The 15,829-nt window shown below is 43.0% G+C and overlaps 1 protein-coding gene across 1 annotated transcript in view; it reads left to right on the top strand.

Moving 5' to 3' along the window:
- Nucleotides 1-15,822, top strand: part of LOC146191236 (cytochrome P450 2C28-like) — a 25,280-nt gene extending 9,458 nt beyond the window's left edge. Inside the window, exons 3-9 of the mRNA XM_084600292.1 lie at nucleotides 186-310; nucleotides 1,960-2,066; nucleotides 2,592-2,896; nucleotides 6,317-6,432; nucleotides 12,697-12,955; nucleotides 14,371-14,561; nucleotides 15,586-15,822. Of these exons, the coding sequence (XP_084456418.1) occupies nucleotides 186-310; nucleotides 1,960-2,066; nucleotides 2,592-2,896; nucleotides 6,317-6,432; nucleotides 12,697-12,955; nucleotides 14,371-14,561; nucleotides 15,586-15,764 (1,282 nt within the window). The 3' untranslated portion in view covers nucleotides 15,765-15,822. The remainder of the gene's footprint in view (nucleotides 1-185; nucleotides 311-1,959; nucleotides 2,067-2,591; nucleotides 2,897-6,316; nucleotides 6,433-12,696; nucleotides 12,956-14,370; nucleotides 14,562-15,585) is intronic.
- Nucleotides 15,823-15,829: the final 7 nt, after the last annotated feature.

The following is a 15,829-nucleotide window of genomic DNA, read 5'->3' as shown; positions in this document are numbered from 1 at the left end:
ACTTTGCGGGTTACAGCACAAATTTTGTTATTTCTTTACTTTCTTCTGGTTTTCACGTTGCAACCGCAACGCTGACACAGAATGTTCTGCGACACGGGGCCCTTAGCGCTATCGCATTAGAAACAGGGGCAAATAAATAATTTAAACCTTTGACCACTCCCGTCATAAGCGTTATCTTTTGGCAGGTTTACGGTGGGAGTGAAAGATATCGTCATTCTGAACGATTTCGAGTCAATCAAGGAAGTTCTGACAAGAAGAGAAATGCTGCACCGAACGGAAAATTTGATTTTTGATCGCCCTGATGCGAAAGGTAAGCGATAAATTTTATATTTGCCCTGTGGGGCCACACACTTATTCATGATTGAATTTAAAGTTCGCCGAAACTTTTTTGCAGCTGCATTTTTGTATCGCGATTTTCTATATTGATGTGCGAGGTCCACTATGAGGTTACTGATAACGTGTAACAGGCATCATTCTGCCAGGTTCTCAATATGTCATGCACCCAATGCATCCATTTCCCAACAAAAGCGCTGAATTAGTCGAACATATTGCCTGTTTTCGAAGTTTGAAAGAAATAAGAGCGGGCCTGGTTTGCCATTTAGATGCTAAAAACATTGTCACAGCTGTTAGTACCTAATAAAACTACATATTTCGTATCAATATCCTGCAACTGTTTTCTTTATTTTATACGTTATGGATTTCTCTATAGTTAAGGAGGGTCTGGGCTTATCCATCCACTACTCGGGCTGTCCCAGTTTTAGCTTCCTTTTGCAACTTCGCCTTTCGAGCGAACCTACAAACCACATGGCAGGGCAGGTTGCGGGTTTAACCGCAGAAACCAATCTTTTTTTTTTTTTTTTTTGGTTTATGAAACGCGCCGTCTATTATGATCCCTGCCGTGAAATGCATTGTATTATCAAATCTGAAAACGTTTAGCTGCGAACAATCGTCTTTCTTCCGACTAGAAAAAAAAATGTTAACAAAATTAGGAGCTTGATATTCCGTCAGAAACCATCTTGTTGGCATTATTTGCACATTAAGCTAAAGAAAGAAATGTGACCGACGGTCTGACTCCACCGACCAACGTAGCATTGTGCAAAATCGGGAAGATCTCCCGTGCCCAGCCATATTTAAGGACTTCCTGACCTAATTTTGGTCGAATGACGAATCGATTGACTTCATCCGGAACTTCCGGTGATAAACGGTTCGGCCGCAACGGCCGTTTTAAGATCCCTGGGGTGCGTGGGTTGGGAGGGTGAATGTCGCCGGTGTGCTAATTACCTGGGTAGACTATAGGCTTCGACTCAACTAGCAATTTTGTGCTACGTGATGCAACGAATCGTTTGACACACCCTGAACCTTGTGCGCAAGGAGGGTGGACCACAAAGTTTATGCAAATGATCGTACCAAGGGTTCCAATTTCGATGCTCACCGCGATTGTATACATCGCAATTGCGACGCTTGAGCACAGCCGTTGTCCGTCCATCGTTGCTATGCAACTGTCATGCAGTCACGTATTGCTTTTCCACCTTCGTCACGTGGCATACATTGATGCTATGCGACGACCACACTGGGTTGCCATTTTGAAACTATGGCTCACATAATCTCGGATTGCAGAAACTATGACCTTGAGAGACGTAACTAGTAGAGATAACGCTCTAAAGAGCGGTGGTAGCTTCTGGGTTTCGTACTCACTTTCCAAGAGAGAATCCGAAGTTCTAATCCGCTCTACTTTTTTCTCCCTTTAACTGTTACTACGCCTGGTTGACAAGGTCACTTCGAGGACAAGGAACACACAGAACAAAGTTCGGATTTAGCCCCTCTTGCGTAGTGTAAAATGCCTCATGAATGTCTAAAATCAATTTTTTTGTGTATAAGTTCCATACAGAAGTGAATAATTTTTCTCTCTATCCTGCATCAATTTGTCGAACCCATCTGTCTTTGACGTGCCTTATAAAGGAATTCTGGCTCTGAACGGAGAGGCATGGCAAGACAACCGAAGATTTTGCCTCCATGTGCTCCGCGACCTCGGCTTTGGAAAAAAGTCAATGGAAGAACACATCAAGGTAACAGTCTTCCGGACGTAAACATTTGAAATGCTATTTACAGCCTACACACATGGTACAGTGCATTGAAAGTCAGCGATGTTTCCTCCATTGAAGCATTTGTTTTCAAGACGCTCATTGGTAACGAGCTCTGTAAACTACTCTTCAGTGCTCTAGGGACACACAGACGACATAAGCTTGGACCAGATGCCAATGGCTTTAGACGCGGCTGAGAATTTGTGCCGTGTTAATCCTGAGATCATTTAGCCCCAGCCGCTACACAACCCGACGACAGGGCTAATATTAGACACTGAACGTATTTGACCAGGGCTGCTACTATAGACTCGATGATGAACGATACAAGGAGGCCAAAATAATCAATAAACACTGTAGGATTGCAAAGTCTGAGCTCAAGTTCAAGAGACGTGTTTCTGTATTAAGACATTATTACCAATCCTTTGCAACAAACATTTATCCTAAAAAAAATTTTATGGAAAGGCCATAGCAATAATATTTGCCGTACATTTTTTTTTTTTATCGTTTTAGGAGGAAGTAGAGTACCTGGCAGAGAAAATACGAGAACTACGTGGCTCTCCAGTGGACATCAAGACTTACCTTGTACCGAGTGTGTCAAATAACATTACCGCACTGGTATTTGGGAGCCGTTACCCCTTTGATGACCACCGGCGCAGGTTCTTAGACCAACGGCTGGGGAAAGTGTTTGAGCTTCTTGGATCAGGAAACCTCCTAACGTTTGTCCCTGGATGGCTTTCTGCCTTTCTCGCTGTTCTTCCTTTCACAACCCTCAAGAAAGCGCAGAGCTTATTTGGTGAGGTTTTGGCGTATACCTGGTAAGTGCTTTCATACTATTATCTGCGAGTAGAAGAAGTGCGGCTTAAGGTGGAAAATTGGTTCCACAAGAGCAGTGATATGAAGAGGGCGTTTAACGTGCGCCCCCGCGGACCGAGTCGCCGTTGAATATTGAATCTCCTTGCATAGATGCTTATAGGCGCTCGAGGCCAGATCATCACGGGTATTTCTTTTCTTTAAATAGAGGACGTGCTGCAACGACCGAAAGAAGGCTCTGTTTCTTTACAGCACGAATCCTGTACAACAAAGCCTAATGTCGCGCCACGAAACAGTGTTCTAACATGCCTGGCGGCCTAATAACTTGATATTTAAAACATCTTTGAAGTTCCTGCCAGCGCGAAAAGAATTAAAAATGATGAAATTATTTCTCCCTTAAAAGTACATGGACAGAGGAGCTGCAGAAAAAGCTGTAAAAAACAAACAAACAGAAAAAAAAACAAAGCAGCTTGACAAGGCAGGGCTCCCATTTGCAAAGCATCAGCAGCAACAGCAGCAGAAAAATAACGACTCATTCAGCTTACAGGCTTATACAAAGCAAAAAAAAAAAAAAAAAAAAAAAAAAAACTTGAACAACACATAACTTAGCATTGCACGATCATTCACGGAGGACTGAGTAGAAACCATTAAAAAAAAAACAAGTTTGTAACGAATATAAGGTAGTTTGATACATCAAACTTATAACACAGAATCAAACACAGTTATTGGGTGTAATTCAGCATGATTAATATTTGGCTGCATCTTCAGTATAAATGGTACAAACAATCTGTTGGGTGCAGCCAAAGAACTGAGAGCTTACAGATTACAGATAAGTAAGCGTTAAGAAGTGAAGGAAGTGTATGTTGCAGGCTTTCTTGCCCAGAGTTTAAACGTTTAGCTAGTATCGTCGGGTTTCCAGGCTTTCTGAGGGGGTAGTTTGCCGTTTTCTTTTTCAAATTTGCCAAGCGTCAAGTATGATTTACGTTATTTCTAACTGCTTTGTTAAAACGAGTGCATAACCGGTATCGATATACAACTCAAAGACTCGGATCACATTGGCTTCAAGAAAGAAACTTTTGCTGGGGGACCTCTAATTATTGCTATAATTATAGCAATATATGCGTAGAGAAGAACCCTTTTTTTTTGAAAGGTGGGAATTTCACGGAGACAGGAATGTATTGAAGTTCCCCATTTTACGTAGTAGTAATTTAGGTGAGAATAAATAAGTGCGCTATAAAGAAGTAGTTTGAGTGAATTAAGGAAGAACGCGTTATGTGCAGCCTATCAAGCCAGGTACTCTAGACAATTGCTTACAACACTGGTTACTTGACGCTCTCGTTACATAGTTGAAGAAAAAGTTACTCCCAGGTATTTAAAATAGTAATATAGTTACTGATATAATTAATAACTGATTTACTATTCTGAGCTTCAAAAAAAAAAAAAAAGAAGAAATGGACGCAAATATATTTACTGGGAAATGGAAATAGCGCGCTGACGAAAAGGAAGGGAGATGCAGAAAACGGGCCGGGAGGTTAACTGGCAAGGCTTTCCTCTAGCTACCCAGCATTAACGTGAAGGGAATAACCGTAAAACGTTTAGGGTAACTGGTATCGCTCACTTAAGAGTCTCGGTATTGTACAACTCCTACGGACACATTAACAAAGATGCCGGGCGAGTTTCTGCTTTTTCGAAAGGCTACACCTAGACCTCAAAACACGTCAGAAACATTCATGTGAGGAAAATGTAGTTCCGCTGAGAAGGTGGCCCACACAGAGAGAAAGAGTGCTAGATGCATGAGAGACGAAGCAAAAAGACGACTCCCGAAACCATTGCCATTCCAACACGATTACGATCACATGAGCTCCAAGATGCCGCTTTGTGTCTGTACAATAAATCTTTCAGCAGCATGATAATAGAAGTGAGTGACTTTACTGAATAAATTAATGTAAGTCCTATACCTTATTCAGCAACGTTAAAATACTCCGGACTGTTTTTTGAACGGTGGGAACAGCCGGTCCTTCGAAAAACATTTTCCTGAATGTGCCGCATTCCTTAGAAGAGCGCCACCTTCGCATTATTTTAGAAGGAGGCGTCACAACACAATCTCCTTTCACTTCCGAGAGTGTGTGTGGAAAGTTCGCCTTACTATACTGAACATCGTTTTCTTCTGCATTGGCTGTTTCGGAAGTGAGGGGATGAATAGCCTAACCGAATTCTGGGGTATGGCTCCAAAAATTGGGGCCTTTCATTTTTGGATGCATAATCTTCAATACCATAGGCTCGTCGAAACACCCTTGGTTCTAGAATAAATTGTTCAGCTCGTATATATTTTGTACAAAGTCAGTTCATATAGCACGGTCGTCATGGTAACGATATCTGACCACCACTCGTCTAAGCTATATTGCATGTAGGCCAGCAAAAAAATTACGTGGGACTTATGCAACTAAAATAGTAAAAGGCGAAAGCCTGAGTGCCGCATTCTGCTAAGCAATTGGCACTAATCAGAAATTATTATTAACTAGTCATTAGGCAGACAAATAATTATTAATTATAAGCCAAATAATGAATTATGTAATCAGTCATGACTTAGTAATTATTTATTAAATAAATAATAGACCATTGATTGGCACATGGCCATACAAGGCATGCCTTCGCGCATACTGTGGGGGTGCTCTGTGATTGGTTAAGACCTCTATGACGTCATCCCGCCTCGGCCAATCAGAGCAGCCGCAAAAGCGGGACACATTTTGCCCACGACAGCATGAGCAATTAAAGGCTTTCGCATTAAAAGTATATAGTACAGAATCACCTCAGGACTGAGTTCAAGAAACCAAGTGCGCTTCAGCGAAATAAGTTCTTTCGCCCCAGGGCGTTCAAGAAACGTGTGGTACCTCACTAGTTAGGAAACTCATGTTCGACACTCACTCGCTACGTATATAGAGGTAATTTGTCCTTTTGGAATAAATACACCACTTTTTTGAATTCATATACTTTAAATGGAACGTAATGGTATGCAATTTGAAGAAGAATAAACTATCCCTAGCTTGAGTTAACATTTTAATCCATTTTAATATTATTTTGCTATGCCTCTACAGTCTTTCACCCAATCTGTGCGTATACGTTCTGAAAATATTATTCGTATGTGGGCATTTACCTTTTGCTTTTGACACTGATGAGATAACCACGAGAAAAACTCAAAGAAGGTAATCGAACGAAGACCTCCTGAAGTACTCGCTAAGAGCACTTGACGCAGGTAGACACCGGAGGTCATCTGAAGGTATCTGAAGGTAACCGAAACTTGCGATGCACGGCTTAAAGACGGACTGCTTCAAGTTACAAGCAGTGGTCTCCATACTGTGCCCCTCTTATATTTTGATTGGAACTCAAGAATTTAAAGCATCTGAAGCGTTGTTACTTGTTTTCAGCGAGCAAGTTAAAGACCACGAAGAGACTCTCGATGAAAGCGTCAACCGCGATTTCATCGACGCATTCATTAAGAAAATAAGAGAAAACAAGAATAATCCGGATTCTGGCTTTCAAAGTAAGTTTTCTTGTTGTGTTGTTTGCTGACGACAACAAGTACTAATTTAGAAGAGAATTGAGCGAGACGCCTCCTTTACACATAGTTGCTAACTTCATGTTGTAGTGTTGCCCAAATCATAATCACGGCCGCCGTGCTCTGACACCACTGAGCTGCCGTGTCATAACCCGAACTGCGTTAATACACTAACCGCTCGTAATACTAAAACTCGGTGAGATTTAAGTGTCAAAAATATGAGTGTTTTTGTATAAAAAATGCGCACCTTCTTGCTCGGACAATTTTGTTTGTGTTTGTGTGTGCGCACTAAAATTAGGCAAAAAGTGCTCTTGAACTCCAGGCGCTATTCATTATTAATATAAACAGCGCGAACACGAAGACAAGGGACAAGAAACAAGAAAGCCACAGTACAGCGCTTGTACTGTGGCTTTCTTGTTTCTTGTCCCTTGTCTTCGTGTGTCCTACAGAACCTTTCGTTTAATGACCCTGAGTCAGCGCTTGTACTGTGGCTTTCTTGTTTCTTGTCCCTTGTCTTCGTGTTCGCGCTGTTTATATTAATAATGAATAAGTACCAACTCGCCCAACAAAGTATCCAGGCGCTATGCTGGTTTCATAATATTAATTGCGTATACTTCAATGCGAGTGAGGAATGTTGGGATGCCTGGCCGGCACGGTCGACGAGAAATAGGAGAAAAGCAATTTGCGCGCTGGCGACGTTGATGACGTAGGGCCGTGCGAGTCGCACTTGTTGCGTCAGTCATGCATGCCGTATCGTTGGAGTATATACTTTGGTTTTCTGTCAACGTAACGTCGCAGAGGCCAATGTACGCACGCGCGCGCGTTACGTCGAGGTATACTGGCTCCTTTATTAGCCATTACTAATCATCTGATGAGAAGAGAGGAGTCGCTGGAGAAAGATTTGATGTTGGGAAAGGTTGAGGGTCACCGGAGAAGGGGTAGGCAGCGAACGCGATGGTTAGATGGCATCCTCGAGGCGCTGCAGATGAAGTTATGTGATGTAAGGAAGATAGTGAGAGACCGGAAAGCGTGGCGTGACATGGTCCATAGGGTCGCGAAAAGTCGGACACGACTGAACGACTGAACTGAACTGAATCACCTTATCAGCTTTTAGAATTTCGAAAACGCGATCACCCTTGCAGGTGCGGCTTAACTAGTTTGGTCGTTTTCTCGCGCTACTTCAAAACCATGCGACGTCAATCAAATCATGTCATTCTGTCACTTGTCCCACTCAGGCTGGAACACCATGACAATGCGAGCATGCACTGGCGTTGTGGCAATGAAAAGCGGTAGTGTGGCGGCGCCGCCTCCGGCGAGCATACGCTTTGCTCATGCATGGTGCGAGTGATAACCTAGAAGTGCCCCGACCGCAACACCACGTAAAACAACGCAAAGTATTAGAAAGAAAACAAGAATGAAAACGACAGACACAGCTTAACAAAATGTTTGGTTTGGTTTGATTTGTGGGCTTTAACATTCTAAAGCCATTCATGCTATTACAGACGCAGTGGATGGCTCCGGAAATTTTTATCACCAGGGGTTCATTAGCGTGCCCTGACATCGCACAGCCCAAGGGTGCCTTGCTTTCGCCTCTATCGAAAAGCGGCCACCGCGGTCGATGCAGCATCCTTGGGCCAGTAGTCGAGCGCCGTAACCGCTGCACCACCACGCGGGGCGCTTAGGAAATGTCATGAAGTGGTTACCTCGTTGACGGACTGTTTTTGTGTCAGTTGAGGACTGATATGACTGCGGCTGAGGGAGGCCCCTTTTCAACCACTGAAAGTTGACATGGTTACCGCTTACTTATGCGCGCAGAAGAATGCCACTTTAGCGGCATGGTTGTATGAAGGTGCGCATCCTGGTCCCTGTATGCCCTCTCTCTGAACTTTCACTGGGGTCTTCAATCGTTTTGCGAGAATAGGGTAGGTGCACCCACAAGGTCAGCAACGGGTTTGAGTAAAGGGTATGATTCTCTGGTATCTTGGCGAATCTGAACGTCAGCCCACAGGCCAGGGTAAGAGAAAACGCCGATGCACTGAAAGGCAGTCTTTCAACGTTTGAGAGATCTTAAAAAGCACAGCATGTGTCCGTATATACACACCATGTCTTCACCAAGCAAGTGTGTGTGTTTGCGTGCGTGTGTGTGTGTGGGGGGGGGGGGGGGAGGTCTGATTGTCAACGCCGGCTCGATTTTTGTAATTGGTGCGTGATCAAATGATAGGAGAGTCAAAAATTTTTAGTCAATGTGATGTGGACTGATGCACAGTACTTCTTCAGAGATTTCGTGATAAATCTGCACAAGTCTTTCATTATTGGTCGGCCGCAAACCGTCATTGGTTACGAGGGCAATGACATCAGGATGGGTGGCCCACAAATATATTGTACGGGGTATTTCGATGGTGCATGTAGGCTTTTGCTTTATTGCCGGGAACCTCACTGACAGGAACTATAACAGCGCACCCTAAATGATGTGGTCATAGACTTAATTTTACAGCTTTCGCTTAAGGTGGCTTCAGCATGACGGGACCCCATCGCACTCATTCTCTCCTGCTGTGAACGTTTTGGACACGAACCTTCCTATGCAGGGAATTAGGTGTGGCAGACAGATTGTTTGGCCTCCGAGGTTACCAGACTTATCAACCTCTGATTCTTTAATTTTGGGATACGTGAATAAGGTCTATACAACAAAGCCCTTCAGCCTTGATGACCTGAAGCATAGTATTAAAAAGGCCACGAAAAGAATTTTGGAGGACATGATTTACCGATGTATCCACGCGATGAAAGATCGTTTTTGCTGTGTATTTCCATAGAAGGATCGCTTTTCGAGCACGTGATGTAATGATCTTGTATTGTAAATGGGCGATAGAAAGATATGCGAACAGAGCAAAGTCTAGGTGCTTGGCTGTTCGGATTTCTTTTCATTACAGTTTTACTTCAATGGTAGTAATAAGACGCTAAAGTCGTCCGTGATGCATTTTAGGACGCCTATAATGTGACTTTCTTACCATCCAGGTAGAACTGCGATGAAAAGAATAGGAACCGCGGACAGCGTAGGCGTCGCTTTGTTCGTGTTTCATTTGCGTTTAGTTCTATCGCGATAGTAAACACGGCATGGTTGCTGACTGAAACACGCACATTTTTTCTAGCGTGCGCGCAAATTTTTTATCGTGCTTTTCACGGGATAGAAACTGCTCTGTGAGAAGCTATTACAAAATGGAAATATTATACGGGAAAGAAGAGCGAAGGCCCCGAAGGGCAGGTGCTGCAAGAAAAATCGCTCGAGCAAAAGGTATTATCAAACCATAAATTTTACCACCCAGAAAAAAAAAAAAAGGAAAGTCGCGTGAAAAGCATATTTCTAGAGGCAATTTGAGTCACTCAACTGTGATGCGGCGAAAGCCTCTTTCGCGCGGTGGTCCGATGCCTTCCACTACGGCAACTCTTTCCCTCTGTTTTCACTCCGACCTTCGCGATGATGCGATAGCGTAAACTGGATTTCCATTGGAATGCCACCAGATTGGAAACATTCTGTAGTAGTTCCCATACCAAAGCCCGGAAAATTACCCACAACTCTTGGTGCCCTACAGACGATTTCTCTTACCCCAACTATATGTAAGCTGTACGAAAAGCTGCTTGCCACTCGAATATCCTGGTGGCTTGACCATCACCACAAATATTCTTTTTCACAAATCGACTTTCACCCTGGGTACGGATCTGAAGATGGTACTCAACGTTTTTCCAATGAAGTAATACATTGTTCATCTCACAGCCGTCTCGTCCGCACATTCATAGCAACAGATATCACGAAAGCCAACAACAACATGCTCCACACATCGATCCTCAATACTATGTCATCACTTGGAATGCTCTTGCAGCTTTGTCGTGCAATTCACGCTTTCCTCTCCCACCGAACGTTTGCTATCCGTGTAAATGGCAAACCAAGAGGACATTTCATTTGTAATCGTGGAGTACCGCAGGGCTTAGTTTTAGCCTAAACTTTGTTTTATATTGCATTATTCCTCTCATACATGCACTTTCCTCACTTCCTATTTTAAAGTGGTAGCCTACGCAGATGATATTACTATGTGATCTACAAACGGCTCAGTCCAGGTGGAGCAAGACTTTCTGCAAAATGCCATAAACCTCCTTCAAGATTTTCTCAACACTGGCCTTTCCCTCAACCTTATTGCCCATGTGGGCAATAAGGCCGGCCGCTGAACTTTCAAAGCTAATTCATTCGCGCTGACAATTGACAATGCACCCCTTCTTGAAGTGGAATATACCACGAGGTGTTGGGCCTCCCTGTACATTCTTCAGGAAAAGGCACAGCTTGGTTATCAGATGTGCGCAAAAGTGCCATGATTGCCCCGCCGGGGTGGTGCAGTGGTAAGACGCCCGACTACTGTGCCGGAGTTCCCGGGATCGAATCCCGGCCTCGGCGGCTGCGTTTCGATGGAGGCGAAACGAAGTGGCGTCCGTGTGCTGTGCGATGTCAGCGCACGTTAAAGATCCCCAGGTGGTCGAAATTACTCCGTAGCCCTCCACTACGGCTCCTCTTTCTATCTTTCCACTTTCATTCCCACCTTCCTCCCTTCCCTTACGGCGCGGTTCGGGTGTCCACAGAGCAAGTGTGACAGTTACTGCGCCTTTCCCTTCCTGTGAACCAATTTATTATTATTAACCCACTTGGATTAATTCGAAGAATTGCAATTTGTTCTGGTGGTGCCCGATCAGGTACCGCTCGCCGACTTGTTCGTTATACAACATTAGGTGAACTAAAGCAAAGGCACACACAAAGCATTTTTAACTCAGGTGCAGATGTTGCCCGTAACTTTTTTCACTTTTTCACGCGGCACTTCAACTTTCGAGCCCTTCAAGCGCAATCCGAACTTTGAGAATAGCAAGAAAGAGTTCGTTGGCCATTCCGTTAATTAAGTCACTCTTTGTCGGTGTCACTCACAATCTCCATATTCTCCAAAATCCCCCTTAACAGTCCCACTCTATTTGTCACTGTCGCAGTTACTGTTCACAAAGGAAGTAATTGAATTTTAAAGTGTAACAATAGTATACAAATTATTAGCGAAACAAAAGACTCCAGAAAGTAACCAAGTCTCCAACCTGAACGTTTTATTGCCAGACGCACGCAAAAGGCAGCAATTTGGGGAGAAATTGCAAAATCTTGCCACCCTACTTGGAAGTTCGATTGCCTTCTCGCCCACTTATCTTAAAGAAGTCCGATTTTGCCACTCTTGTCATGTCACGTGGTCTCTTGACGTCGCACAACCCGCCGACCAATCAAGATCGGGAAATGGACCTACTGCCTGTGAAAATTTGCTCACAGCGCCGATGCTGAAAACGCGGGATATTTCTGCTGGAGTGGGCCTTTAACGCTATCGTGTTCAAAATGTAATCGATCTCTTCACAGCCTTTCACAACCCAATTACATCATATATTAAACAAATTACATTTACTGGATATTGACGCCGATTCACTTTCACCTCGTTCATGGAAAATTCAAAGCCTTACATATTAGTGTTAATCTTGAACTACAATTTCTGTTACTTCTATTTAATCATTTTGAAGATAGCGCAAAAAAACAAGGACAAAAAGTAGAAGGACACACCACGAGCGCTCGTGGTGTGTCCATATGAACCAAAATGAACCATATTCAACTCGCCCAACTTTCAACCTTACTTCTATTTCATGTATTGCTGTATTGATTTGATGTGTTATAATCTAACAGTCGTCGGAACGCGCAATATACTGGGCTTATATTTGCTTTACCCTTTTCCCTTCTGGCCATCTTTCTTTCCACTGCCGATGTTTCATATGTGTTACTTCCTGCACTTAGGCCCAGACTAGTCATTTATTGTGTTTTGTTCTGCTTCAAAATCTGGAATTTATTTTAAGATTAGAATACTTTAATAAAAATAATGCTGTCCACTGTATTCTTTAATTTTCTTTAAGATTATCATCTGCATGTATTTATTTTTGGAATGACACCGTTGTTGCCGCCATTGCAATCAGGGGAGTGGTATTTTTCAAGCCAGCGTTCATGCTGGCTTTTTCACCAGGCTCCGGGCAGCATGTAAGTTGCTGAATAAAGGAATTTCAATATCAAGCCTGCTTTCTTGATACTAGTAATATAACAAGTGTGCATCAGTAAGATGAAGTAAGTAATGCAACGATAGTAGACTGCGATTTCTTTCTTGCTATCTTTCCCCGTAACCTTTATGTATATTTTCGCAGTGAAAAATTTGGTCGGAAACGTGGGGAACTTCTTCGGAGCCGGGTCCAACACTGTTCAGATGACGGTACACTGGCATCTGCTCAACTGCGCCGACAAGCAGGACACCGTGCAGCGGAGCATCCAGAAGGAGATAGACGATGTTATCGGACGGGAGCGACAGCCATGCTGGGAAGACAACAAAAGAATGCCTTACACCATGGCCACCATTTGGGAGATGTATAGATGGCGCACAGTTGCGCCCCTCAGCCTGCCAAGGGAGTAAGAGAAAGAAACATCGTATTGTTTAGCGTAAAAATCACGCTAGATATATATAGCTCCCTCTCGCTGTAGAGAATCGCGGTGAGCAATTATAGCTAGCAGTTTATAAAATTTACTGGGAAATTGCTTTTGGACGCAATTTTCTCACATGCTGTACAAATTGACAAGAAGCAACATATCCGCACGCTGCTGGTTTTTTACTACATAGTTTTTTAAGAACGTGCTCTATTGGTCTGTTGTCAGCGCAGAACAAATTTACTTAATTAGCCCATGTCTGACAATGTGTTCATAAAAGTTTCTCAAATATTCCTCAACAACTTGACAGTTATTGCAAAACAATTTCGTTAGTTTTCAACATATGACAGTCGCTGTGAGCGCAGAAAGAAAAAAAAGAACTCAATTGCTTCTTATTGAAAGCTTTAAATTGCCTCTATAGATACATTCATAAACATTTTTACAATATTCGCTAGTTGTCTCGAAGCTATTAAAAAAAATATAAGACTCAGGTCATTCGTTTCCTATAAGAGTTCGAATTACTCAGTGACCACACCGGAAAGCTTTACAATTCTTTCCGCGTCACCGCGTTGGCTTAGTGTTTAAGACGCCCGGTTACTGACCGGATTACCTGGTTTCGAGTCCGACTGCCCGCGGCTGGTTTTCGATGAACGTGAAACAGAGGCTCTTCCGTGTGTTGTGCAATAATTGCAAGTGCATGTGTGTTAAGGATCCCCAGGTGGCGGAAATTACTCTGTGGTCCTCCAATACGGAACCTGTTTCTCACTTTCTCCTTACATTCCCACCTTCCCCCTCCTCCTTACGGCACAGTTCAGGTGTCCGCAGGGAAGTGTGATAGATGCTGCGCGATTATTTTCCTACCAGCAAATTTATTTAATTTATTTTCCCCACAGATCAGAAGATGAGACCATTCCCACCATCCGCTTTACAGTGTCTAGCAGTGTACAGCGGTTGGCTCAAAGTTTAAAGGTCACAGGATTTTGCGCTGCAAAAAAAAAAAAAAAAAAAAAAAAAAAAAAAAAAAAAACGAAAAAAAAAAATCTACGTGTAGTCGGCACCTAACCTAGGGCTAGTCCGCAGTATTCTAAATTTTATCATTTGCAAATGATAAACTCATCATTTAAGAGACGTACTACGTTTCCACATTGTTACAGCAACGGCTAGAAGTTATGCTGAAATGAGGAGCTATTTTTCCATGGTGCACTATTCTCAGTATGCACGCAATATTAAGCAGATGATCTATTTTTGTTTTGCTTGCTGTTAGTTTTTTCTTTACGTTAAAATTTATCGCTACAAATAGACTCATTTTTGCATACTTAAGTAAGAAGCATGTTTTAATCGCTTTACCCATCTAACGGAATTTAATAGCAAATACATATTCGTTTTCTTTTATTTTTCAGAGCAGCCGCGCACAGCATCTACAAAGACTACTTCATTCCGAAGGGAACTATAGTGATTCCTAACCTTTGGGCTGTTCACATGGATCCTAGGTATTGGGAGAAACCGGAAGATTTTAACCCAAGGAGGTTTCTGAACAAGGATGGTTCTGCCCTAGATCTCAAACCGGACCAGCTGATTCCTTTCTCGATTGGTGCGTGAAAGGATGCTCTTTGTAGGCGGGCTTGGAAATGAGTGCTGCTGAAGACCTCATTCAGTTTATGTGGCTCAATATTACACTAATTTTAAATTGGTTTGGTTTGGGGTTTAACGTCCCAAAGCGACTCAGGCTATGAGAGACGCCGTAGTGGAGGACTCCGGAAATTTCGACCACCTTTTAAATTAGTTGAATGGTGACAAGAACGCACAACGAAATTCAGAGTCAGATTGTTTCCTTAGCAGAATGTCTATTTATCAAAATGTAACCAAATATATCAAAAAGTATCAAAAAGTGAACACGTTAAGGCAGACTACATAAGTCTTTGAATCGTAGTTTTTGGCACTCGCTGTTCAGTCTGACGCCCGGAGAAATGGTGCTCTGCAGTGCGCCTTTAATGACCCTTCTATTCATCCTCAATTCAGCTTTAATACTCAACATGAGCAACGTAACTTCCTTTGTGTGCACGACTAAGGTACAGAAAACAAAAACTGCCTCCTCAGTGTCAGAGTAATATGGATACTAGGTGAATATAGGGACCCCCTTACTAGATAAATAATGAGCCGCTGGATGCGATTACCTGGCTGACGTGTTTAGTGACCGAAATTCTCACCTAGTTCTCAGTTTGTCCAGCCGGCCCTTTTGATTTGCGTTACCTTATTTTAATCGCTTATTCTGCCTGTAAACCGACCGCACTAGAGCCATGTGAACGGCTCATCAATGGTTTATGGCATGCCTAAAGAAAGGAGAGGTTATTTTGGACCTTTTTCTTCCAAAACTATACAGAGATTGCTTTGCATAGTATTATTATTGTGATACCTCGCCAAATATGGCTTCCTTGAAGTGCACCCGCATTTTGTGTTTGCTAACCTCGGTACTGTCATGTTTACGAGTTTTAGGTTTCTGTTCGTACTTAATCCTTTTCATTATATAGTTATTGCGTAATCAGCTTCCTGCTGATTCAGCTCAACAACTCCCAAGAGATGTATCTGAAGTAAGCTTTAACGTTGATTTATTGCAGGGAGAAGAATGTGTCCCGGCGAAACTCTTGCTACTGTCGAAGTCTTCTTATACCTCACAACCCTGCTTCAAAAGTTTACTGTCGTCCCCCTGGATGGCTCCACCGTCGACCTCGAGCCCACTTCTCTAGCATTCACCATAGCTTCATCGCAGAAGTTGCGCTTCATACCCCGCCATTAGAAGTTGTGTCGTGTAGTTCGAGCATGCTTCATTTCTACAATGAGATTCTATGCGTGTATGTGTCC

This window comes from Amblyomma maculatum, chromosome 4, assembly GCF_055883805.1.
Source record: "Amblyomma maculatum isolate TAMU_Amacu chromosome 4, ASM5588380v1, whole genome shotgun sequence".
NCBI lineage: Eukaryota > Metazoa > Arthropoda > Arachnida > Ixodida > Ixodidae > Amblyomma > Amblyomma maculatum.
Note: the sequence above shows the minus strand (reverse complement) of the source record. Positions and strands in the feature narration are given on the sequence as shown.